General features: G+C 38.0%; 1 protein-coding gene across 1 annotated transcript in view; it reads right to left on the bottom strand.

Moving 5' to 3' along the window:
- Positions 1 to 4,639: 4,639 nt before the first annotated feature.
- The window catches only part of PDE10A (phosphodiesterase 10A), a 330,258-nt gene continuing 307,453 nt past the window's right edge, over positions 4,640 to 27,444 (bottom strand). Inside the window, 4 exon segments of the mRNA XM_008007784.3 lie at positions 4,640 to 7,695; positions 10,532 to 10,620; positions 13,692 to 13,772; positions 17,932 to 18,043. Of these exon segments, the coding sequence (XP_008005975.3) occupies positions 7,593 to 7,695; positions 10,532 to 10,620; positions 13,692 to 13,772; positions 17,932 to 18,043 (385 nt within the window). The 3' untranslated portion in view covers positions 4,640 to 7,592.

The following is a 27,444-nucleotide window of genomic DNA, read 5'->3' as shown; positions in this document are numbered from 1 at the left end:
TCCTGATTTCACAGGCATAATCCTGTTATGCAGGAGACTTAGGAAACAGGGTGGTCTGATACTTTGCTTTTTTAGGTAATGCAAAGTAAAGCAGGTAAACGTTTTCTTAATGCATATGAATATGTTTGTATACCTTAGTCATTATGTATGTTAAAATGTTTGAATCTGTTTTCTTTTTAATGACTACTTACCAAGCTCTAAGGTCATCCTTTTGAGCAGGAGTTCTAATTAGTGACATAGACATCAAAAAAGCTAGACATTATCTGAATATATACAACTACCAGCTAAGAATTTTGAAGTTGATATTTCAAATAAATTCCTGATTTGATTCTTCTAGTCACTATCCTTTGTTCTTCACTGTCGAGGAAACATCTAGATCTGCCGTGGAAGGCGTCTTTTTATTTCTGATAGTGGGCGAAGGGTGTGGGAGAGGAAAAAGCTGTAGACATGCAGGGGCATGCTTCTGTCTGGTTTCTGTCTCATCAAGCTCAGTTTCCTCTTACGAGAATTGAATCAATTGCGGGTTTTTGAAATTAAAAATTGTAATTAAATATCTGAGATCTTCAGGTCTTTAAATGCGTGCTTTCCCTTCCAGACTGCAGTAACTACGATCATGAAAACAGTCCTTACGGAAAGGCACAAGTGCACAGGAATCCATGGCTAAGTGACTTTGTCTTTGGCAAGATGAAGGTGTGAGGGCCAACCCTACAGAAACATGACATCCTGTCCTCTGCTTCTAATCTCTTCTCCTTCCATTCTTTCCTTCCACAAACTAGGTGCCTAATAAAATGCTTGTTGAATAGATGTTTGTTTGATAAGTGTTGCTTTTGAGGCTTCTTCTTGCATTAGGAAATACATGTGATGGAGAAATTTTACTCTCCTCAACACTGTTGCATTACAGTTGATGGAAAAATCAAAGGTATGCACAGTTAAGACGAGGATTCAAATTCAGATCAGCTTTACAGAGTGCCAATCTGCAACTTGAATTACTAAATAACTTTATGGATATATTAGCTCATGAAATTTATTTTTAGCTCAGCATTTTGTTTCACAGGAAATGAATATTTAACAAAACTCCTGTCTACTATATGTATAGTGCTATGCATCCGTAGGGCATTCCATTAGTAAGAGTTTGGTATTGGAGAAGAATTCCTTTTCCTTCTAATTCACAAGGCTATGGACACTCATATGTTTAAGCCTCTCACATTTAGCTCTAATATGTTTAAGGTTAGGGAGGATCAGGGAATAAAATTTAACTTTTTGGTCTTACATATTTATCATTTGCCTACTCAGTTGATGGCAAGCAGAGATAGTCAAAATAAAAACATAATTTCTTTACCCAGAGTTTTAAAGATCATGAGTATACTTATCACTGTGTACACAGTATGTGAGGTTTTAGCCCTGAATGTGTTTTCCTATAGCAGAAAGAATCCCAACACGTACACATAAACACACATGCACCACCGCGTTTTGCCCAGCACTTCTCTTTTCAGGAGGGTGTGCTTTTAGTGAGTGTGCATTTGCGTTGTTGACGCAAAGACTCCGAGGGCCAGGGAAGCTCCCGGGGGAGCCTGCGGGTTGGCACTCAGGGCTGCTGGCTCAGTAACCTGAAGCCATTACTGCAGCACCACGGGCTCCCTACACACTATCTGAATCTTTAAAATTACAGAATGGACTCCGAGTTAGTAAATCATAACATTTAACATTTTATATTGTCTTGTGCTGTCTGGTAGAAAATAGGTGAAGCAAAAACACGTTAATTCAATGTAAACTTGGTGTTTTCTAGGCAAACAAGGCCTAGAGTGTTTTCAAATGACCTTTTGTGAAATGTCTATTATCTTCCCCACAAATGAGAGCAAGTGATATACGTGAAAGGTATTTTAAAAACTCTGTATTCAATTATTCACACCAAATGATATCCATTAAAATTATGAACATTTCTAAATATATTTCATGTATCATACATATATATATTTTATGTGTATAATTACATATCAACAAAAGAATTCTTGCTGCTTTAACCATGTAAGTAAAACAAAGATTTTGCAATATAACACTCATATATGCATATATACTGGCTGTTTGAATTATGAATTTATTTACAACTTGCCTAGATTATAATAAATGATTACTGTTCTATTATACAAACATAACAGTGTTTTTTAAATACAAAGACTGCAAATGAATACATGAAAAAATTACACACATGTACAATATTTATAATTTATAAATGCAAAGTTAAGACCTCTTTAAATTATTGCACTTGCGCATTTTACAAAGATTTTTGTCATACATATAAAATCATTTTTTAAAATTTACTAACTTATCAACTATGATAAAGTTAGATACCGTTAACTTGAAATTCTTTCTCCTTCCAATAGAGAGCCTATTACAATTCTGGACACAGGTTCATTGACTCTACAAGTCAGTTCTTTATGAGTATTGTAATTTTGACAGCATATAACCTGTATTACTCTCCAGTAGTTTTTGGTCAGCAAGATTATCAACAGCAAACTCTCAGATGCCTTAGCTACATATGGATCTAGGATCTCTGTTCATATGTTCATGTAAAGAAAGCCATCTTGTCTTCTCAGGAAGAATGAAGATGCTGCATTTGTACAAATTTTGGTAACTATTTCACAGTGTGTTGGGCAAGCATGTAATTTCAAATAGGTAGGGGCATTGTATAGAAACACCTTCTCTGGGTAAATCTATTACACTCCCAACTTGCACACGAAATGAACACATAGCATATACACCATAAGACAGATCATATGGAAAATAATATTCCTATATGTCATTTATATAGGCTATTGGAGATACAGCATAGGACTGGGTATTAAGGTGAATAAAGAAAAAGACAAAGGCTGTAACGCCCATGATAGAATATTTCAGTTGGGCTAGAGTATTAGATAATACACTTTTAGAGCTTAACTTACAATAGAAACAAAACCCTTCTACTTAAACTTCTGCAAATACACAGTACCTCAGAGACATCAGAGGAAAACTGAAACGTGTAAACTGACTTCCCTACTTAGTAAGCCCTGGATTCAGCTGTAAGTTTCCACCTTGGTCCTGAGGTGACATTATCCTTTGTCTCACAGGGCCACACCTGGCTCTGCGTGCCATTGATTAGTTTTCTCCCAGTTGCAGGAAAGGGCAAGTGGGCTCTGTAGGGCTTCGCAAGCCCTGCTCTCCACTGCTGGGTTGAGAAGAGAAACACCAAGTGAGGACAGCATTGCTTCTTTGGATGTTAAATGTATTTCTTGGGTAACATTAATGTCTTTCTCTTTGTTCTATCTTCTTAATTTAGAACCAGCACACCGTTGACACTTTTTAAATTTTTCTTGCTATTTTTATCATATAAAATGCATCCAATGTTTCAGACAACCAAAATATTCCGTTGGAAAAAAAGACAGAAAAGTGTGCACTGCATTGGATATTACTAATTTAAACAATATAAATGGTTAAAGAAGCCAGCAAAATGTGTATTGGCTAAATACTGATGCACATGTCAAGATCTCACGGCCATGCACTGAAAGCATGGGGAAACTCTAATGGATGACATACTTGGCTGATCTACATTTTACATCATTTAAAAATCAGCTCAATACTTGCAATAGAAGAGATCCACTATAGTGACTAAATGAATATAGTCTTTAAAGAATTAAATCCTAAATAAAATCTGCAAAGTGTCAAAAGCAAACATATGTTTGAAATATGTAAAGACAGAAGTGATTTTAAAAATCATGCTTAGGTACCTGAAACCCCAAAAAATCATATCATAACCAATGTCACAGTTCTCTGAAGTTCTTGCCGAAGAACAGTTCGCTGGTTATAGTCACCAGGGTATATGTCAATGAAGTCAAATAAAGGACAGAAATCTGATGAGGAGAGGATGATCCTATTCATTCAACTTGATAAAATGAACTGTGAGTTCCTGTAAATATTTTCAATTATAGTTAAGCAAGAAAAGCAAAATAATAAATACATGAATGAAGAATTAAAATCGCAGTATTTAAAATAAAGGCACAGGCCAAGGCAGGTGAATAATTTAGTCCTATTAAAGCTCAAACCTTAATTTTGAGTTAAAAGACAAGAAACACAATACCCAAACCTAAACCTATTAAAAAACCCAGGTATCTAAGGATTGATGCATCTATTTATATCCTGTACAAACATGTCTCGTGTACACAAACATACCAATAAAGAAAAATTAACTGAGATTTTACAAAATGAAAAAAATCTAAAAAGCATGCCAAAAAAGAGGAAACCTATATTGAACAAATGTAGTTTCCAATTAGTTGTTTTTGTTGTGGTGAGAACGAGTCACCTGGCGCACCACTGTAAACATCTGTATCTTCCTTTTCCATTGAAGAGTCAGGAATGGGAACGATTGTGTCTAATATTTTGGTCTCTTTTGCAAGATGGGTTTTTCATACATCTCTTAGAGAGAAGTACAGCTGGGAAATGGACCAGAGGCTTTGCCCTATTAATACAGCTATTTTTTAGAATTAGTTTCCACATCCATTGTATTTCCTTTGACCCTTTTCTAATTAATTAATTCACATTGCCTGAATTCAATATTTCATGGTATTGGCAGGCATTTATGTTTCCAAGGACATTTTTAACTACAAAACACATTCACTGTGTCCAAAAGGATAATGGAATAATTGCATATGACCATAAAACTTGTCTATTACAAACCAACATAACCAATATAAGTGTCTGCAAATTGAATATCCTACATATGCTCATAGCTGGTTACTAAATTTATACTGGATGGAAAATTTGGCACAATACACAATACGACCTTAATAGAAACTCATCAAGGCTGTTGTTAGTAAAAACCATCTCTTGGCTTCTGGTGTCACATTGTTCTTTTCAGAAAAGATCTGGGAAAAGGACAAGAAACAGAACTCAAAAGTCTGTCTCCTAAACATCTGACAAAATACAAAAATACTCCTAACTGCATGTTTTCCAAAACAAATTATTAACTAAATATCACTGCATCCTGAGTCCTTTTATTTTAGGTAAATCTGTGATTACTAAGTAAATCTGACACATGGTAAAAGCAATATTGACAGTTTATATCAGAATACAGTCTTCTGTTCATGCTGTGCTTCTATTATGACAATATTTCACAAGAAATTAACCAACCAGTAAATCCAATCACATTCCTTTGGGAAACTGTTCTAAATAGAGATTACATAATACACTTGACCATAATAAACTAAGAGAATTTTCTGTAATAACCTAAAAATGTAAATATAGCCATGAGATTCCTACCGCCATAATTATTTTCTATATTAAAAAACAGAATTCATACATTCTTTTAAAATTCTTGTAATTAAACAATAATCTTAAATAACATATCCCTTCCTGAAATTCAGTCTCCAAGGTAAATTAGATAACTAAAGTAACTTTTGTGACTAAAGTTGTATTTGGTAGAATCCAGCTTCATAAATTTGTATGCAGAAAAATATGTATCTTGTTTGAATGCAGTTATATGAATACACTAACACAAAAATGACACTTTCTTGTCAACTGTCAAGTAATACGCATTTTCCAACAAGAAAAATCATTATTCTTAAAGAATGGGAGAATGGGGTTGATTTATATTTTTTCCTACATGTTTGCTTCTCTCTTCCTCTTTCCTTCTGTCTCTCGTGCGTGTATGTGTATGTATCATATATACACATATGTATATGTATGTTTACATACATGAGTGTGCATCCTATATACATCTGTGTGTTCTACATATATTACATCCATCCATATATATATGTGTGTGTGTATATATCTAGCCACAGTGGTATTTCTATCTCTTTCGTTATTACATTTTACCTCATAGTGTATAATGAAAATAGCAAATGGAGCTCCACGTAGGGAAGATGGCAACTTTCAGAAGCCCACAAGAAAACTGAACACATAGTGTTAATTTTAAAATAAGAACAGTGCTTATGTAGAGCCAACTCTGCCACAACATAAATAAACCAGGTTGTAGAAGCCTCTGATTTAATTTTGCACAAACCAGGCTCATATGAACAAAATGCCTATGGTAGTAAATATGTAGAAGCATATTTTTCCATTTTATTCAAACTGATATTCCAGTTTCCTGCCACATGAAAAGTGAATATGTTGTTATGATTGACCTGTCACTTCCTGAGTGAATCTCTGTCTAATTCAGGTTTGGAGATTACTATGCCATTGTGCTGAAACTCTTTAAAGTATTAATATGCACCAGAAGTGACTGCTTTATAATCTTTGTAGGAAGAGGTGCAGAGTATTACTTTTGTATTTTTAAAAACACTTACAGTGTATAGTAATACTAGTCAACCAAAAAGCTATATAGAAGAAACCATCGAAACCCAGAGGCTTCTATGGAGTGATTTGATCTGTGAGACGAGTAAAGAGAACAGAAAGAAGGTCCAACATGATTGTACTACTTTCTGCTTCTGTTTCTGTGCTATGGACAGAAAGCTCATGAAATATGACCGTGCAGCATGTGGAAAGAGATAAATGAGAGATGACTGCAGCAGGTCAGAGTAAAATTACAAAGGACACATTTTATGGTTTGATGTTTAAAAGAGAAATGTATGGTACTTTAATTAAACAATGTTTAGAATAAACCTTTTGTTGTGAAAGAGAGTCTAAAATTCTGCAATGACACAAAGTGAAACTATAAAGGAATCATTATGAAAAATGCACCCTTTATGTCCGTAAGACTTGTCCATTCAAAAAATTATGATGCCTTGCTTTTATTTTGTTCTTTACCCAAAGGGTTCAGTAAAACTGCCAAGACAACAACAAAAACAATTTTAAAAACTGACATCTTTTGAACTGCTACTTGAAGTTCTGAGATTTATTGTAAGGTATACCCCTCATCTCTTCTCAAAAGGACAGGAAATCTATTTGTTTCAGTGTTAAATTTATTCATCTCAGCCCTTTAGTTTTAACTTAAAGAATTATGTTTAGTCTAACTAAATTCATGAAGCTCTGAAATAAGAGTCTGACGTTTTGCCATCATTTCTTACCCTGTAACCTCAATGACATTTGTCCTGAGGCTGTGGACTACAACTCAAGTTAATTACAAGTAGGTCGTACATGAACATTCACCATTCACAATAGTAATGTGTAAAAATTCCTATTTATAACCAACAACATCAAAGCAACATTGATGTGAAAGCCCAAGTACAATACCATAATAGTACCATGTTAAACCCTTATTAGAAAGATACAATGGAAAAGTACCCCTTCTGAAGAATTTTTGTCCATTTCCTTTAAGGCCTCAGCAATATTAGCCTATTAGAAAAGGCTGGTTTGCAAGTCAAATGGAGTCACTTGGCCAGCTGATTTCTGAACATGGGGGTGGTCCTGGTTACTCAGTGTCTACGATGCCCCACAGAAGGGACTGGCAGGAAGTCCTCTGCTTGACTTATCTACTTGATGTTACCTTCCTGAAGAGGTTTGCACCCCAGTTACCAGGTAGAGATTCCCTTCACCCCCACCCCCCAAAAAAGGAAAAAAAAAATGTCAAAGAAGCAAGATGAGGATCTGTAGGTGGGATAGCGTGTCGGGGTGACCAGTGCTCAATCTTCAGATGCAGCTGCCTTCTGAGCCACGGATGGGGATGAAATCCAGGTTGCAGTCTCCTCCCCTCGAATCACCTTCTCCCACTGATTGAGATTATCCCTAGGGATAAAAGATGCAGTTTCAGGGGAAGCTGAATAAAGGATTTCTGGACTTTGTCTTGAAAACTAACCAAACAGTCCTGTGGCACAGCCCTGCACAACGGCATTGTGTGGGGCCCTCCGACATGGTTACCAGCATGACGTGGCCAGGCGGGCTCCTGTGATGGCTGCTCAGGAAAGAGATTCAGAGGCGCCAGAGGGTCAGGGGCACCTTGGTCCACCTGCTCTGGACCGCGAACGCAGCAGAAATGCTAGGGCTCAGCATACGTCCTTTCTTAGAAAGGATTAACTTGAACAGGGAAAGAGCTCTAGGTTTTAATACTGAGGAATATGCAGAATCGTGGAAAGGAGGAGGTCCCAGAGCAGTAGGAACACTCGGTGACAACAGGGACCTTCCTACTGAGAAGTGTCGACAGAGCGTCTCCCAGGAGGCCTAAACCTCACCATCTTACACTTGCTCTTATTCTGAGCAGTGTGTCACATGTACAAAGTCATCCTAAGTTACACCGGGCACAAACTTCTGAAATTTTCTTGTTATAGTAAAACCATGTTAGTGCTCTGGTAAGTCCTCACCCAAGGCAGTCTCATTTCTCGAGTCCTCTAATCTTTCTCTCTCAGTGTCTGTAATTCAAGTGTCACAGGCATCGTAATCTTCTCTAACTGTGTGATCACAACCACTGCAAAACCATCATCTTACTCCCCACAGTTACCCTGGCAGAGCTCTTAGCCAAATCGCTGCAAAACCATCTTCCTCTACACGGCTACCCCGGAAGAACTCTTGGCCACATTCTTGTGTAAAGTCACACGGCAATCTTGGCATTGCGAAATACAAAACTCCTATGAGACACAGTTTTACAATTCTCTCCAATTTCTTTTAGCAAACATTCTAAGACACATTCAGACAGACAAAACCCTAAATATAACTGAAAAGTGTGGCCCTTTTAACTTTTGTAACATATCATGAGGTTTTATTTTTCCAGACCCTAGAGACTTCCGATATATTGGAAAAAGCCATACACTAATTTTGGTATGTTTCCTTGAACACTGATGATACATCATAAACTTTTTAAGCGTTAATAAGATTAAAATGGCCTTTAAGAGGTTATGTGGTCCCGCCAAGTATACTGAAGCAGGAATGAGGCAGAGCTGCCCACACAGTGGACACTGTGTTCTCAGAGTTCCACAAGGATGGCACCTCCATAGCTCCCTACAGTGCCTGCCTTCCAAGTACCTGGCATAAAACACACAGGAATTCTGGACAGGAAAGGACTTTTGAAGATTGCTTAGTATTTATTTAAACAACACCTTTGAATTTACATTGATATTCCACTTTCTCTTTAATTTTGCACAAACTTTTATAACCTAATTCCCTCAAGAATGATCTGGCCTCACACTCCATATTGCCCATTATGACTCAGGCTTTCGTAATAAGGTAAGATTTTAATAAACTAACCAGGGAGTAAGGTCAATTAAGGCTCAGCAAAACAAGGCGGGATGCTACGTTTATCTCCACAGGAGCAGGGAGGAAGGAGAAACCATTTCTTAAATACTATATATATAAATTTTTAAATATTGCCTATTGGTCTTGTTTTCCTTGAAAAAAGTAGAAAAAAAATGTCAACAGCATAAGATAAGAGTATATTAAGTTTCTGGTTTTGTGTAAAACTCTCTGGCTGGTGTCTGTCCTCTGTCTTCCCAAAGGGCATCCACTCCAACCCACCCCAGGCAGAGCTACGGCTAAGAAGTTAAAACATGGCCCAGAGCCGTGAAAAGACCCACATGCACAGCTGCTGGCTATAACCCTTTGACTTCCTCAGAGGGAATTTATAAAGTAAAATGAAAATCTTTAAAAATACCCAAGGTTCTTAACTGAGTTCACTCTTTTAAAAGGATAAGAAAGGAATAGGGAGAAATAATGAATCTAGAAGAGATAACGATGCTTCAATGTCTTGTTGGAAGGAGAAAAAGACTTAAAGACGAAGCGGTTATCCAAAATTTAAGGTCCCCTTCTTCCATTTAAACAACAAACTGTGTGATCTCGTCAGTCTCTTCCTGCTCAGGCATCCTCAATAGACACCACTGCCTTGTCTTTTTTAAAAACAGCATTGGGCGGGTCCTCTGCAAAATAACAATAATAATAAAAACTTCCTCCTCCTTTTTGGTGTATGAAGGACTTGATATGAATACACACTCTTCACATATACACAGCGTACTACTTAGGGACATATTGTGGTTGTATGAGTAATGAGAGCCAGGAGCCCCTCTTGCAGGACTGACTCCACATATCACTTAGCAGAATGAGGCAGCCTGGTCAAGAGCTTTCTATCCCAGGCCTGAGGACCTCCAGGGACAAGGTCCCCTCAGCACAGATGCAGCTCTCATAAGGCTTGAAACCAAGCTGGTCCTGCAAGAACCACACACACACCCTTTCTGAAAGAAACACCTGGTAACCCACCCAGACTGAACGTGGGCGTACGAAAGCAGGAAGGATCTCCCATACCGAGACAGAGACTCTCCCAGTCACTGGGTCATCTGGGCCCTGAACTGTGTCTGGCCCCAGCCCCCAGCCTGTTCCCACTGTCCCTCTCTTCAGAGTGCGGCCAGAAGAAGCTGCCCGAGCACCCAAGGTGCCTGAGGCTCGTCTTTCAGGAGAATTGAACCAAAGGGGAGAAGTCGTGCCTCTGGGGAAGCCAGGCAAGGAGGCCCCGAGCCCCTGAGCACAACTCGATACCTAGACAGACGCACAGACCACAACACACTAGTGGAGTAAAAAAATCCTATACAGATCTCAGTGTTTTTAGAAACAATATTGTTACAGCTCGAACCATAGTACATACCTGCATGCTTTAAGGAGAGGCTCCGTGGGAGGGAGGATCTGGGTAAGGGTTGTATAGCAGGGAATGGCTACGGCATTGTAGAACCCAAGCTGCCTCCGTGCGAAAACCACGGACAAGAAACAAAAGTGCATATTAGCAATTCTAGTGATATTTGTATTTCTTCAGTGAAGGTTCTGTTTCTGAGGCCTAATTATAAAATTACATGTTCTAGTTTTGCTGGATGTGATATTTAGGTTCCATGACTACTATTATAGACTGTATTTTAAAATGCATGAAAATGGATTCTAGAAATAAAACACATGAAGATTCAAAACATATTACAAAGGTTAATACCTACTGAAATCTAAGACCCAAGTACATTAAATGATATTCCGCTAATAGATCAGTCAGTTGATCATTCAAGTACTGTGTTATCTCCAGTCACCTTTAGTGCTTTCTTGCAGACACTTCAACATAGAGCCTGCGATTCTTCCGCACATATGGCTCTTCCCGCCCTCGTGCTCAGGTTTACAGCAGTACTTTCTGCTTGTCTGCTACTCTTGGCTTTGGTGCCGTGTGTGGTGTCCCAATATTTTACTCATCCTCCCAGTCCTCTTATTTGAACTCAAATAAATGTCATTGGTTTTATCATAGCTCTTCCCATTTACTGTTCTTTCAATAGATCACATTTCAAAGTTTAAAAATCTGTCGTACTTTAAACAATACACAGAGAATATTTTATCAGGAATTCTGGGTCACTGTGCAAATAAGACTGGCCTACGAAAGACCAGATGTAAAAGATACGTGACTATTAGCCAGATAACATAGCTTGTCCAGACATAAGTCACTGGCCAAGTGGCTGCGTCATGTACAAGGTAAATAGCTCTCTAGATGAGGTGACCCCAAATCACAGCTTACCAATTTCTCTAAAGTACTGAACTTCAGTGATACGCACGGAAGCATACAGGAGGATCGAATTTATGTGGTTCCTTTTTGCTTTATCCTGTTACAAAGTCTATCGTCATAGCACTCTTACTAGAATAGCACCTGTGTTATTTCCATTTTTAACTTTATGGCTCATGCAGAGATTTTCTTATTCTAATATTTAGCAGATGACATGGGGCAGAAGGTCCCAGAAAAGATACTAATTATCAGAAATTAGAGTATTTCATTATTACGGCAAATAATAATTTCACAGTCATCAACTATTTAGAAGCAATATGGTTGGTAGAATATTAACTGATCATAGAACTTTTTCTTTAAACCTTTATTAGGCTGTAAATGAAAATCAAACTATTCTAAAACAAACTATTATCTTAATTAAAAACATGAGAGCAAAACCCATATGCTGACAGCATGAATTAGAAATTTCCAGCTATGCCATACCTTCTGTTGGGATGACTGTTAACTACTGGGAAGGAAAAACCTTTAGATCCCTATCTTAAATAATACAAGAAGACACATTCCAAACAAGTTAATCAATCAAAGGCAAAGTAATAAAGAAGAAACTAAAGAAAATATAGGCAAATATATTTACTCTCAAGGTGGGAAAGAATTTCTCAAATACATTATGAAAAGCAGACACCAAACAGGAATGACTGACAGCTGTGACTCCATATATGGGAAAATTCCATAAACAGTGGTAAAAGGCGACAAAAACTGCAAAATACACCCACAGCAAACACAATAGGTATTCAGGATCCATTTCAAATCAAGAGGGAAAAGTGCCCACGCCATCAGAAAACCTAGCCAGGGGCATGAGTGGAGGCGATGGCCATTCATTCAGTCTCTTTGTTGTGTTGGTGCCCTCTGTGGGCTGTGGACTTGCCTAAATTGTGTATAAACCAATTTTAAATAAAGTAGGGAAATTTGAGAACATATCAAAAACCACCATCCTGTGGATTTTTTGAAACATTTTCTAAACTTATCTGTATCATAATTATTTGCCCACGACTAACTTCCTATGCCATTAGAAGATTAGATCCTTAACAAAAACCATACTCTCAGAAATATATTACACCACACATACATGCATGCAAAACTAGCGAGGCACAGACCTCTCAAAACATTGGAAAACAAACATAAATTATGTAGTATGACCTGAAAAGAGGATAGTTGATGTCAATTTATGTTGAGACAAAACACAAAATGCACTAAAGTACTAAGTATTATTTGTCAGGGAAAATGAACCTGAATCAAAATCTATAATGTAACTCTCCAAAAATATCTTTGTTTAGCCAATGACAAAATATTTTCTGCTTGTTAAAAATAAAACAATTCAAAATCTTCTACCCCCTCTATTTCAAGTCAGAAAAGAAAGCCTCTTGACTGCAATGGCAGCTGAAGAAAGGAGTGCTGGCAAAGGTAGTATGAATTCTTTCAATCCACAGAGATTTCCTAACTTTGGTCTTATTGTCCCATCTAAATGGAGAAAGTTTCAAGTGGTCCTGGCTTCTGTCCCCTGAGCACTAAGTCTTTCCAGTCCACAAGGCAGCCAGGCCCTCAGGGTTCCTCACTGTGACTTTTAGCCTTGCGACCAAAATCAGTGGTTGGAGTTGGCCGTCAAACCCAGATTAAGAGTATGAACTCTTGGCCGGGCGCGGTGGCTCAAGCCTGTAATCCCAGCACTTTGGGAGGCCGAGACGGGCGGATCACGAGGTCAGGAGATCGAGACCATCCTGGCTAACATGGTGAAACCCCGTCTCTACTAAAAATACAAAAAAATAAGCCGGGCGAGGTGGCGGGCGCCTGTAGTCCCAGCTGCTCGGGAGGCTGAGGCAGGAGAATTGCGCGAACCCGGGAGGCGGAGCTTGCAGTGAGCAGAGAGCGGGCCACTGCACTCCAGCCTGGGTGACAGAGCGAGACTCCGTCTCAAAAAAAAAAAAAAAAAAAAAAAAAAAGAGTATGAACTCTTTTAGCATCTACTTTCCCGAGTGTCTTAGGAAGTGAAGGCTCATTTGAGTAGGTGATTATTCAGTGTAAACAGCTGTTCTTTTTCCAATTCTCAATCCTGTAAGATCAATTTCTAAAGTTTCCATATTAATAGTCACCAGATCTGCCTGTAATAACCCATTCCCTTAACATATTATAGGATGACATATGCTTTCCATTCATGTATGATTTTATGCCCATCTTAAACTATTTGACTTCAGCAATTACGATTTACTTTAATAATTCATACCTGGCCTTGGGGGACTTCATCCCTCTTGTCTCTGTCCATCATAGGAATAGGCTGTATTCCCAATTTCTTCATCTCGTCACCCTAAGAGGAATGGGGGGAAAATCATGCTTTCTCAAATTTCAAATTGTTATACAATTTTGATATTATTGAACTATTCCCTTTATTCATTAATTTTCTTCAAAACAAATAATGTTTGCTGTTGTTAACTCAAGAAAAAACAATCAAAATAATGAAAAACTTAATGTATCATTATTTTGGACTTTATCTTGATTTTCTCCACTACTGAATTACCAGAACCCCAGCCATCATTACTGGTTTCATTTTGCAGAAGTTAGTAAATAAATGTTATAATAAGAGGAGATACAGTGAACAGTGAGGAGAAATGACAGTAACAAGATACGGAATAACCTCCAGGCCCTTCTCTCTTTCAAATGATCTTCCAAGTGCATGGAACTCAGTGACGTTTGGCTTTCCAGAGGAATATTTACAGAGGAAGAATAAACAACAACAGTCTGCTAAAATGTGCTAGTAAAGACGCAGTACAACAAACTACACATATCACTTAATTTACAATTATAGGAATAGTTACTAAAGATTCACTATGTTAGTTACTAAAGATTCACTTACAGTTACAGGTAATAGTTACTAAAGATTCACTGTGTTAGTTACTAAAGATTCACTTACAGTTATACGTAATAGTTACTAAAGATTCACTATGATGCAGGCACTGAGTTAAGTAATTTGTAAATATTACTTCATTTAATCCTCATGAAGTACTCTAGGATACGCTGTTCCCATTTTAAAGATTTTAGAAATTATCTTGCTTTTTATTTATTTGTTAAAGTTAAAACTTGTTACAATCTTCTTCCTGAAGATTTCCTAATATTTTTCCTAACTTCCCACTCTTCCCTCATATTCTTTATTATTTTAGTCACACTAGTCATGTTTTTAGAAATCAGAAGTACAGCCTAGAAACTTCCCACACTTGTTAAAATAGGGTCTACAAACAAATTACTATAACCATAATTGAGTATTTTTACGTACAGGACCAAAGCACTTGTCCTGACAAAGCAAAGCCACTTCAGGCATAGCTGCAGTTCCATTGTTATCACTTTAAATTTAAAATCAGTGGTCTCAAACTTTTTGCTCCTCTATTCAAAGTGAGTGAGACATACTAAGTCCCTTGCTCTCAAAGACTTGACAAGTCCAACAAGGAAACAGCTTTTTAAACAAACGATGATTTGAATGTGTACTCAAAACAAAAATGCTACAAAAGAAAAGAATCCAGTGCTACGGACCATGCTTATAATGGAGAGATGAGCCGATCTGAGACTTTCACAGAATGCAGAGGGCAGGAGCGTGCCCCAGGCAGAGACTGCAGGCAACAAAGACCTCAATGGCAGCTAGGGGCTGAGACAGGGAACATGCCTGCACAGCAGTGGGCAGGGGGCCAGCCACGTGGGGCTCTCCACACGGAGGTCATGATTTTGGTCTGTATTACAACAAGGGATCAGAAGCACGGTACGGATGGAATCCGAATTTTTATCATCCCTATCTCATAAACTGGCCTGAGGTTAAATACCAAGTGCCAAAGCAGAATTTGAATCTCAAGCAACCTGGCACCAAAGACCACATTATTAATTGTTTCTGCACAAATTCGAACAGGTAATGGCAAGGAATTCAGTTAGAAAGTGGCAGTAGTCAAGGCATGAGTTGGTGATGATCTGAAGAGGGGAAGGATTGTGAGCATGGAGAGAAGATACAGGACTTTATAGATACTGAGATCAACTGTCAGGACTTGGTGAATGTATTCCTGCTTCTTCCTGTGGACTATTGAGGTTGGTGAAGCCTGCACCTAAGAGCACGCAGAGAGCTGAATCATTATCTGTGGACTGAATAACCAGGGAATAATAGAAAGGAAAAACATCTCCATTACAAATTGGTCACATTCTGGCATTAAATTCTCCAGCTTTTAATCCTGCACCTTCCTTTTGCTTTAAGTTGTCATTTGATGACTGCACGCTTTCTACATTCATCTAGAATACAGAAATCATATTACAGTCTATGGTTATGCCTTTCTCATAGCAATCCTGTACCTACACAAAATGTGCGTTTTTAGTATGAGATAAAAAGATATTTCACAAACAGTGCAAGGTTTTCGCTCCTGCTGGCATAGCTGCAGTGATGGCTTCATGAATTTTTCTTTTTTTGCAGTGATCCTTACACGCGATTCATTTATGTTACAATGTCAGCAACCACAGCTGCAGGCTTCAATCTACGGAACCGATCAAGCAACTCAACTTTTTCTTGTCATGTCATGACTTTTCTCTGCTTCTTGGGAGCACTTCCAGCATCCTAGTGTAACTCTGTATAGGTGCTATGGTGTTATGGAGGACTTACGGTATTGCACTAAACACAATGAAAAACATGCACCCCATCTCTACTAAAAATACAAAAAAATTAGCCGGGCATAGTGGTGGGCGCCTGTAGTCCCAGCTACTCGGGAGGCTGAGGCAGGAGAATGGCGTGAACCCGGGAGGCGGAGCTTGCAGTGAGCCGAGATCACACCACTGCACTGCAGCCTGGGCGACTGAGCAAGACTCCGTCTCAAAAAGAAAAAAAAAAAAAAGAAAAACATGCAAGAACCACCAGGTATCACTTTTTACTGTGATACACAATTTACGGAGAGACGAATTGCTCAGAGATGATTAGCATCAGAGTGTTTTAAACACAGCATTTTAAGTGGATACTCGTAACACCTGAGCTCACCATAATAGCAAAAGGAGGTTGCTGCAAAATTATTACAGTACTGCCGTATGTATGCACTACAGTTAATTTTATGCAGTTACGATTTAACACGGCATCTGTTTGTTTACATTTCTCTCCACAGTCTCTAAGCGTGTATATAAGTTTTGATAAATTTTAACTTATCATACATTTTTGTGTATTTTATGGTAGTAAATGATAAAATTGACTAGTATCTACATATATTTTATGCACTTATGGCACAACTACATTAAATTTTTAAAATATTTCTAGTGTATGTTGTTCTGTATTTTTGTCATAAATCTCCAAAACATCTTCCAATATATTTACATATAAGTGGATATCTACATATAAGTGGATCCACACAGTTCAAACCCGCGCTGTTCAAGGGTCAACTGTGCATCACAATCAATCTTCCTACTTCAGTCTGATGGTAACTAGGTTCTGACACATACACAATAAAATAAAGAAAAACCTCACGCGAGACCACGCATATGCGATATATAAGGCATTCTGGAGAAACCATGCCAGGAGTATAATCAACTCAAGGTCTGTGATCCTCGTTCAGTAAACCTACTTTGGCTTTATTATTATGAAATAATTCAACATGATAAACTCTTCCCACTAAACTCGTGGCTGAATGATTTGCTGTTTATGTTTTACATACATGCTTCGATATGAATGAGATATACGATGGAATTATCGGCTGCTTTGTCCTCCAAATTTACTTTTATTTCTTCAGACCAGAAGAGGTACTCAAAAGATTTATAGTTTTCTTCATAAAGTAACTTTTGAATATGCAAAGGCCTAGGTATTTGTGACTCATTTGGATCGGAGAATTACATTCTACTTACTTACATACAATTCCATAAGCAAATTGAGCAGTACAATGCACATTACTGATAAATTAGATAAATCAAGAAAAGGTGCTAATAAAAGTCATTTTTGTGTTGTTTCAGGAGTATTATGAGTGAACATTCCACACATTCTGCAGAAGACATAATTTGCAGCTGAGCTATTGATTATATTTACATATTCTCAATGTCTATCGTGCAAAACAATTATTCTCCTGAATTTTTAGCTGCAGGCGGATATATCCCATATTATGGGACCCTCCGAGTACTTCCTCCAAAGTAGATGGCCAGTAATGTTTATTGAATGAATGAAGGAAAGATCGGCTGTTAAGTACTTTACCATTAAGAATACTACTTATATAATACTGTTATACTATACCACTGTTCAGTGAGTAAGTTCCTAAACTCTTTCAGTTGCGCTCAGAGAATTAGACACATACACAAGTAATATGTAAAAGAACAATCATTCTCTCTTCGTATCTGCTAAATCCTTCAGTATCTGATTCACCCGTGCTTTCTGAAATAACTATCAACATGAACAACTGAAGTATTCTTAGCAATTTATCCACACATTTAATTTATCCTCACTATCTATGTCAATATAAGAATCAAGAACATACCTCAGCCCAGAATTCTGCATATATATCATTTGCCGTCAATTTTGTAACGGGCCACAGTTTTGTCACAGAACAAAGGTCACAGGCAGTCATCATCAAACCAATTACACGGTCTCTAGAACACAACAATGTAAGACTGGTCAGCATAGCATTTGCACATTTATAATAAGGACTAGAAAGACTTCTGTATCTCAGGAATGAAGTTTAAGTACGTATTACTTCATTAAACAGCACATAGAAGTGACAGCCAGGACAGTAAAATGGAATGAAAAATTAGTGTCATTTTAATCATAAGAACGGGAGTCATTTCTATCACAAGTCCCATATGTTCCTGTTGCTTCAATGCTACTGAAGAAATCAAATACAGTGTAAGCCTTGGCTAGGCTGTCACCTAAATCTCCACTTTTATGACTATGGACTAGGCTTTCATTCTCATTGAATTTTGGAAATTTAGAGTGGGAAGCTGTCTTAAGAGAAAATCTATCCCAATCCTTTCATTTTATATTAGCAAAGTCTAGATGCACAGAAATGACTTTTCCAAAGGGACAGGAATTTGTGGCAAGGCCAAAGGAGGAGGCAGCTGTGTAACTTTATTCCTCGCTGTCCCCGTGCGAGTGTGTGAGCTGGGTGCAGCCTCCACACACTGTGCTTCCCATTAGCAGATATTTCTTTTCAACACCAGTCAACCAAAATGACTTTTCCCGTTTCAGCTGCTTGCATTCATAACTATGTACTCCATGTCTGACTTTATTTTCTAAATATGGCTTGGTTTAATCTTTCCTCTTGAAGAACAATAATCACTTTTAAAAAATCAAAGACAGAGCCCCTACAATTTGAAAAGATTTGGTCTAGTGATATGTGGCTACACTAAGTGTAGTCTATACTTAACAGAATTAAGTGGCAGTAATTAAGAAAGTTTAATGTACAACTTTAGCTTTTATAAAGCAAATTACATAATTTTAAAAGACAAATTATCAACAAGGATATAAAAGTGTGTAATGAGACGATGCTCTTATTTCTAGCTCCTATCTCAATTCTAATGAGTGTAAGCAATCCGCTGCTGTTAACCACTGCCTTACCTCTTCTAGGTCCACATTCTCCATCTGTGGGCACAGTCCTGCCCTAGCTCCCGAGCCTGTCTTGACCTGGGCAGACAGCACATTAGGAGCATTTATCTGTCAATTTGGCAGAGACTCTGCTCTAGGAGTGCTCTTAGCACATCTTAGCTCAAGCTAAGATGTTTGGATACCTGCAATACCCGATTCTTATGATACCATCAATCACAGAGTTCTTTATTTTCCATCAGCTCACTTCCTTTAGCCCATTTAAGTAATCATCAGCTTTACCACCTTACTTTTTGTAAGGGCACATTCCAAGAGGGTATCAGGTCTCTTACAGGTTAGACTAAATCACTTTACAAACATTGGTGAGATTTATGCATACCCTTCCTGTAACCCCAAACAGATGCCATGTGAAGATTCCAATCCCTTACACTGATCAGGGAACTGTAAAATTTTCTTAACGAGATAGTTTCCAAGAACTTTGTGGCTTGAAGAACATTTTTGGATTTGGACTTCTAAAGTAATGAATATATGACCTTCTTTTTTCAACAGGTAAATTGATTTAAACACAAATCTAATGTGAAAAACTACCATTTACAAATATTTCATATGTTTAAAATAATTCAATCTTATTTATATTTGCCAAAATAATCAGTTTATCATGGTAAATAATCTAATAAGGTTTATCTCAAAAACATTTCCATAAATCTGTAAAACAAAAGAAATATCAACAGAACTGGGCACTATAAAATACATGAAAGCAATTTTCTCACTAGAAATTATTCCCAACATAAGGTTGCCAATATAAGGATAGAAAGGATTGTAAAATAGTTATTTAGATTTCACTGTCAAAATTACTTAGACAAAGCACAAAAAATAAAACAGATTAGAAATTTGGCCTCAAACGTCTTTAATAAATATAATTATTCATTTTTTACTCCCAATTCCAAACCAGTTAGATGGCCGTGGCTGTACAGAAATATCAATTGGAATCAACATTTTATTTCTACGCCTGAATGGAATGTAGAACTGACTGCTAACTGGGATAGATCCTTAACTGCAAATGTGCTTTAATAACCATTTGTGAAAGGGATCATGTTCATGCTAAGCCTACTCTTGGTGTGAGTTCATATAACCTAGTCACTAAAAACAGTGAAGGAAGAGCCCAACACAACTCCTATAAAACGATTCTTAGTCACATAATATCAGAAGGTTTAACTACATTCATTTACCCGTAAAAGTTTTGAATGCCTGCACGTATCAGGCAGTTACAGCAAAGAACCAAACAGACCCTGTTCTCAGGTTAATAATGTTCTAGTAGGGCAAGGCAGACAATCAACAGGTCAAAACTTTCATGAAGCAAGTGCTGGGTAAAAAATAAATAAATAAATAAATAATAAATAAATAAATAAATAAAGGGAGGCTACCACGTGAAGATCTGGAAGGTCCAGCAGAGAGAAGTGTATGTGAAGTCCTAATGTGGAAACAAGCAAGGCAGGTCTGAAGAACAAAAAGAAATGCCATTCTTGCTGCGACACATTGAGTGAGGTGAAACACGGAATGTAGTTAAGTTTGGAGAAACAGGCTGGAGACAAGATAGGAGTTTAACTTTTATTCCAAGTTTGACGGTAAAATCTTGGTGGCTTTTCCCAGAGGAGTGGCCTGATACAGGTATTAAAGAGGATCACTCAGGTCTGCTGGGTGGAGATGACTTACGGACCCGTGAAGGGGCAAGGGCAGGTTTGGAGTGATCACTCAGGAGAACACTACAGTAGTTCAGATGAGAGGTGAGGGCAGCTTGAATTATGGTGGCAGTAGTGGGATGGCGGAGTAGGAGGAATCCAGACATTAGAGGCAGAGCCAAATGCAAATTATTAACACCTGTAAGAGTTATAAAGACAAGGCATCTCTCTCTCCCATCTTCCTTTCCTTTTCCCCCATTCTCCCCTTCATATATTAATTATTCCAGATCAAGTGGAGTAGATAAAGAGCACAGGCTCTATCACAGGTGTGCAGATATTCCAACCTGAAAGAAGTGGGCACCTCTCCCCAGTGTGCAGGTTTGCCTTCTCAGTATCATTCTATTTCAAGATTTTCTTCCCACATCAGAAGATCATGGAATCACAGAACTTTACCAAAGGAAGGCAAAATAGACCACATAGCCTGCAGTGCTTCAGATGAGTTACTGATGGGCAAGAAGGAAGCCCAGCCCTCCCACACTGCCCCCAATCCCATGCCACACACTCTGTAAACCTGGCCAGCCAAGGATATACTATTTTGTTGGAAAAGAAGAAGAAACACACGTTCTCTAATTTTATAATGATTATTTGAAATTTCTTTTGAATTTCCGTATTCAAAAGTATACTAATGTATAAGCAAAGACCAGAATTGTTATGAGGTAGTTTTAATTATAACTGTTAAGAGTGGTTAAGTGTTATCAAGTGGTTAACTAGACAGCAAACGTGTGGGGGATGTACAATGGATGCTTTGTTTAGAAGCTGCCATCTAGGCTCATTTTAATTATTTTACTTTAAAATAAAGTCACGCATAGAATTTGAAAAGGAACTAGGTTCAATTCTTTTTTTCTCTAAATGATCATCTTAAAGCTTTTTTTAAATCTTGCTTATTATAACTCATTTTCAAAGGGTTTTAAATCATTGGGTTGAGTAATTTAAATCACATCTGTGATAACCACTATACTTTCATCAAAATGTGACCTATTTTGACTAATTTATTAAACATTAAGCTAGCCTGAGGATAATCCAGTTTTTCTAAAAGTATTATTTGAACAGCTGCCTACTCAACATCATAGAAAATATTTTAGAATCTTACTGTTTCCAATGACATAAATAACTTCCATATAAGTATAAACATGATATAGTAATTATCTCACTAAAATACACTTTAAATTTAAGTTCTAAAATCTAAAATTAATAAAACCCTAAATATGTTGCTTCTTTTAAAAATACATTTTTCTGTTACAGAAATACGTTGCTTCTTTTAAAGATACATTTTTCTCCATTAGAGAGAGAGAAAGAAATTATAAACGAATGGAAAATGAATCTTAGGTAAATGACTGCCACAGAGGAAACTGCTGTTACTCAAGTTAATACCAGAATTCTTGTATGATTCCTAGAGTTAATAACCTTTACATGGTCTCACAGAGTACCATACATAACTTTAAATCAAATGGGAACATCAGTGATCTTGCTTTAGAACTTCGGTTCCCACAGTTCAGGTTCTTCAGCTGAAACATCAAACGTTCCTGACAGAGGGAGTCCTTTATGCACTTACAGTCCTATAGCAGGTAAAGGCTGGAGGCTGCTGCCACATTTGGGAAATGCTAAATAAATCACATTACAGTATATATATATAAGATCATACATCACATAGACACATTTGTTCTTCTTCAAAGCACACAGCAATATCTATGTAAAAATATAGAACTTTTCAAGTTTTATTTCTGAATTATTTGAAGAATTAACAAAGAATTGTTTAAGTGTTTAATACTGTACCCTTTCTTTGACGTGCATGTACATCTAAATTAAGAAAAGACTTCAAGGGAAGTGGAGCAAAGGGATTGCTTTTGAAGGGTACAAACATTATCTGGGACTAAGAGAATAAACATTTTCATTTTAGAAAGATAACAAAAATAAGATAAATTATGATTTTTAAGCCACGATTTCAAATTATGAAATTAGTTTATCTTTACAATTTGTGTTTAAGAAAGGCAGTTCCTGCATGAAATATATGAAAGCAAAAATTTAAGAAACTACCAACAACTTCCAAATTTGTCATCTTAATACTTAAAAGGATACTTTTACCTGATATCATAGCCTAAAACGCACTACGATCTTTTCTGAATTTGCTGAAATGGTCCTTAGGCAAGACTATACCTGGTTCTATTTAGCCATAACGAGACCATGCTTGCTAATTTCAACAAAAAACAATAACTCTACTTTTGCCTACGCTTGGCTTGAGTTCAGAGCTGGTTTCCAGATATGATATTTGCTTTTAGTTGTAGTCAGGAAAAGCGCTTTGAAGGGAAATTTCAGTGCAGAAATCAAGCAGTTCACAGATGATTGGTGGCCCTGTATTACATTTCCTCTATCTTTTCTGTTACTAGCAAATCCCCTTTCATAAGCTAGATTTAAACTGTCTGATATAGTTGTCCCCCGCCCAAATCTCATCTTAAATTGTAGTTGCCATTATCTCCAGATGTTGTGGGAGGGATGAGGTGGAGATAACCGAATCACGGGGGCAGTTTCCCCCTTCCTGTTTTGTGATGGGAGTTAGTTTTCACAAGAGCTGATGGTTTTATAAGGGGCTTCCCCCTTTGCTGGGCACTCATTTTTCTCTCTCCTGCTGCCACGTGAAGAAGGACGTGTTACCTTCCCCTTCTGCCATAACTGTAAGTCTCCTGAGGCCTCCCCAGACATGCTGAACTGTGAGTTAATTAAACCTCTTTCCTTTATAAATTACCCAGTCTTGGGTATTTCTTCAAAGCAGCATGAGAACAATAGACTAATACAGTAAATTGGTACTGCAGAGAGTTGGGTGCTGCTATAAAGATACATGAAACTGTGGAAGTGACTTTGGAACTGGGTAATAGGCAGAGGTAAGAACAGTTTGGATGGCTCAGAAGGCAGGAAAATGTGGGAAAGTTTGGAACTTCCTAGAGACTTAGGGAACTCAGAAGACAGGAAGATGTGGGAATGTTTGAAACTACCTAGAGACTTGTTGAACGGCTTTAACAAAAATGCTGATAGTGATAAGGACAATAAAGTCCAGGCTGGTCCAGGTGGTCTCCGACGTAGATGAGGAAGTTGTTGGGAACTGGAATAAAGGTCACTCTTGCTATGCAAAGAGACTGGTGGCATTTTGCCCCTGCCCTAGGGAACTGTGGAACTTTGAACTTGAGAGAGATGATTTAGGGTATCTGGTGGAAGAAATTTCTAAGTGGCAAAGCATTCAGGGGAAAGCAGAGCATAAAAGTTTGAAAAATGTGTAGCCTGATGATGTGGTAGAAAAGAACAAATTTTCTGGGGAGAAATTCAAGCTGGTTGCAGAAACTTACTTAAGGAAGAACTGAGTGTTAATCACCAAGACAATGGCAAAAATGTCTCCAGGCCATGTAAAAGACCTTCATGGCAGCTCCTCCCATCACAGGCCCAGAGGTCTAGGGGGGAAAAATGGTTTCACGGGCCTCCCCCTGCTCCACGTAGCCTTGGGACATGGTGCCCTGTGTACCAGCTGCTTCAACTCCAGTGGTGTAAAAGGGGCCAATGTACAGCTCAGGTTGTTGTTTCAGTGGATGCAAGTTCCAAGCCTTGGTGGCTTACATGTGGTGTTGGGCCTGCAGGTGCAGAGATGTCAAGAATTGAGGTTTCAGAGGATGTATGGAAAAACCTAGAGGTCCAGGCAGAAGTTTGCTGCAGGGCCAGAGCCCTCATGGAGAACCTCTGCTAGGGTAGTGTGAAAGGGAAATGTGAAGTCAGAGCACCCACACAGAGTTCCCACTGGGGCAGTGCCTTGTGGAGCTGTGAGAAGAGGGCCACTATCCTCCAGATCCCAGAATGGTAGATCCACCTACAGCTTGCACCATGCACCTGGAAAAGCTGTAGACACTCAGTGCCAGCCCATGCAAGCAGCCAGGAGGGTAACTGTATCTTGAAGAGCCACAGGAGCAGAGCTTCCGAAGGCTGTGGGAGCCCACCTCTTGCATCAGCATGACCTGGATGTGAGACATGGAATTGAAGTAGATAATTTTGGAATTTTAAGGTTTAATGCCTGCCCTACTGGATTTTGGATTTGTATGGGGAATGTAACCCCTTTGTTTTGGCCAATTTCTCCCATTTGGAATGGCTATATTTACCCAATGCCTGTATCTCCATTTAATTTAGCAAGTAACTAACTTGCTTTTGATTTTATAGGCTCATAGGTGGAAGTGACTTGTGTCAGATGAGACTTTGGACTTGAACTTTTGAGTTAACACTGGAATTAGTTAAGAATTTGAGGGACCGTTGGAAGTATAGGATTGTGTTTGGAATTGTGAGGACATGAGTTCTGGAAAGGGCTAGGGGCAGAATGACATGGTTTGGCTGTGTCCCCATGCAAATCCCATCTTGAATTGTAGTTCCCCAAACCTCACTTGTCATGGGAGGGACCAGGTGGAGATAAGTGAAATGTGGGGGTAGTTTCCCCATCCTGTTCTCATGATAGTGAGTTAGTTCTCACAAAAGCTGATGGTTTTTTAAGGGGTTTCCCTCTTCACTTGGCACACATTCTTCTCCCTCCTACTGCCATGTGAAGAAGGATGTGTTTTCTTCCCCTTCCATCATGAGTGTAAGTTTTCTGAGGCCTCCCTAGCCATGCTAAACTGTGAGTAAATTAAACCTCTTTTCTTTATAAATTACTCAGTCTCAGCTATGTTTTTATTAGCAGCATGAGAACAGACTAATACACTGTCTAATAATTGATTTCTAGGATCCTAAATTCACTTGTCAGTCTTTGCTATTTATAAAGTTTAAAACAATATTTATTATTAAGTGTAAGGTATTTGTGAAGTCTGCACTGTATGTCCTATGTAAACAAATTATTCATCTACATTTGAAACACACATGACAATGACTTTCATCATACACAATTGGGCTTTGGTTGTTTCATTTTTAAAATAAAATATCATAAACGTATACCTAGTGTCTTTAATCACAGTTGTGGTCACAATGTCAATATGAGTAAATGACATAATAGCTAACGACATCATAGTAAATGTGAGGGGCAGATGGTAAGGACAAAAGGTAAGGACAAAAGGTGGGAAGCAAGTGTCAGAAGATTAGGACTTCTGGTTGGGCGTGGCGGCTCACGCCTGTAATCCCAGAACTTTGGGAGGCTAAGGCGAACGGATTATGAGGTCAGGAGATTGCGACCATCCTGGCTAACAGAGTGAAACCCCGTCTCTACTAAAAATACAAAAAATTAGCCAGGCGTGTTGGTGGGCACCTGTAGTCCCAGCTACTCAGGAGGCTGAGGCAGGAGAATGGCGTGAACCCAGGAGGCGGAGCTTGCAGTGAGCCGAGATAGCGCCACTGCACTCCAGCCTGGGTGACAGAGTGAGACTCCGTTTCAAAAAAAAAAAAAAAAGATTAAGACTTCCAGCAAAAGTCAAGAGAATGTAACTCCAGAATGAATGAAACAAAGAATGAAATTTTTAAAAAAAAATTACCAGGACAAAAATTGCCAACAATCAAAGACATACATGAGTATATGATAATATTATACAGCCTATAATTTGAATTACTTACTATTTTGGATTATTCATTTACCTAAGAAATATTTGCTGAACACCTACTATGTGGTAGACACTGTCACAGTTATCCATACCTCTGGGCCTTACCACTACACAAAAGCCCAGAATGTGATGCTTTCCATTACATGACATTCCATCATTGCAACAAGGATGGTATGCCACATCATTTATGTTCAAGCCAATACACTTTTGAGAGCAAAAGCCAGCACTGCTATGAATTATTTTAGCTCACCAGGTGTTAGCTGAGATTGATCCAGGCAAACTGTGGAGTATGGTCACTCTAATTTTAACACAAAATATCCATGAAATAAACAATGAAAATATAAAATTTGAGAATTTTTTTTGAGACTGAGTCTCACTCTGTTGCCCAGACTAGAGTGTGGTGATGCAATCTCAGCTTACTGCAACCTCCGCCTCCCGGGTTCAAGTGATTCTCCTGCCTCAGCCTCCCAAGTAGCTGGCATTATAGGTGCCTGCCACCACGCCCAGTTAATTTTTGTATTTTTAGTAGAGATGGGGTTTCACCATGTTAGCCAGGCTGGTGTCAAACTCCTGACCTCAAGTCATCTGCCCACCTTGGCCTCACAAAGCGCTGGGATTACAGGTGTGAGCCACTGCACCCAGACGATTTGAGAATTATTCTAAAAATATTAACTTTAAGTATGAATTTTTCTACTAAATGAAAATGCATTTATAAGTTGCACCTTTCTCTCTGTCTAGTTATGGTACAGAAATACACTGATTTTTAATACAAATAAGGATGTCTGGCTCTATACATTAGGCAACGTGAGTTCTCAAGCCAAGTCTAACATTTATTTCTTCAAATGAAATAGACACTCCTTCTGTGTTTTAGTATTAATTCTGGATAGAAAGGAAGAGGCCACTGACTGTCATCTGGCAACTATCCAAGATAGTAATTATAATTGACATCTCCAAAAAAGATCACCTAAGAAATACTATATTAGCTACAAAGTTTCAAACAATATCAGGTAAATTGATTCACTAAGTATAGAACAAATGAAACTAAATTGGATATTTATCAAACTAATAAACAAGCATTTAAAAAATTAGTTCTATTTTTAACAAATGGTGCCAGAACAACTGGACATCTGCATGCAAAAACAAAAATAAAAACAAAAACAAAAA

This window comes from Chlorocebus sabaeus, chromosome 13, assembly GCF_047675955.1.
Source record: "Chlorocebus sabaeus isolate Y175 chromosome 13, mChlSab1.0.hap1, whole genome shotgun sequence".
In the NCBI taxonomy this organism is placed as follows: Eukaryota; Metazoa; Chordata; class Mammalia; order Primates; family Cercopithecidae; genus Chlorocebus; species Chlorocebus sabaeus.
Note: the sequence above shows the minus strand (reverse complement) of the source record. Positions and strands in the feature narration are given on the sequence as shown.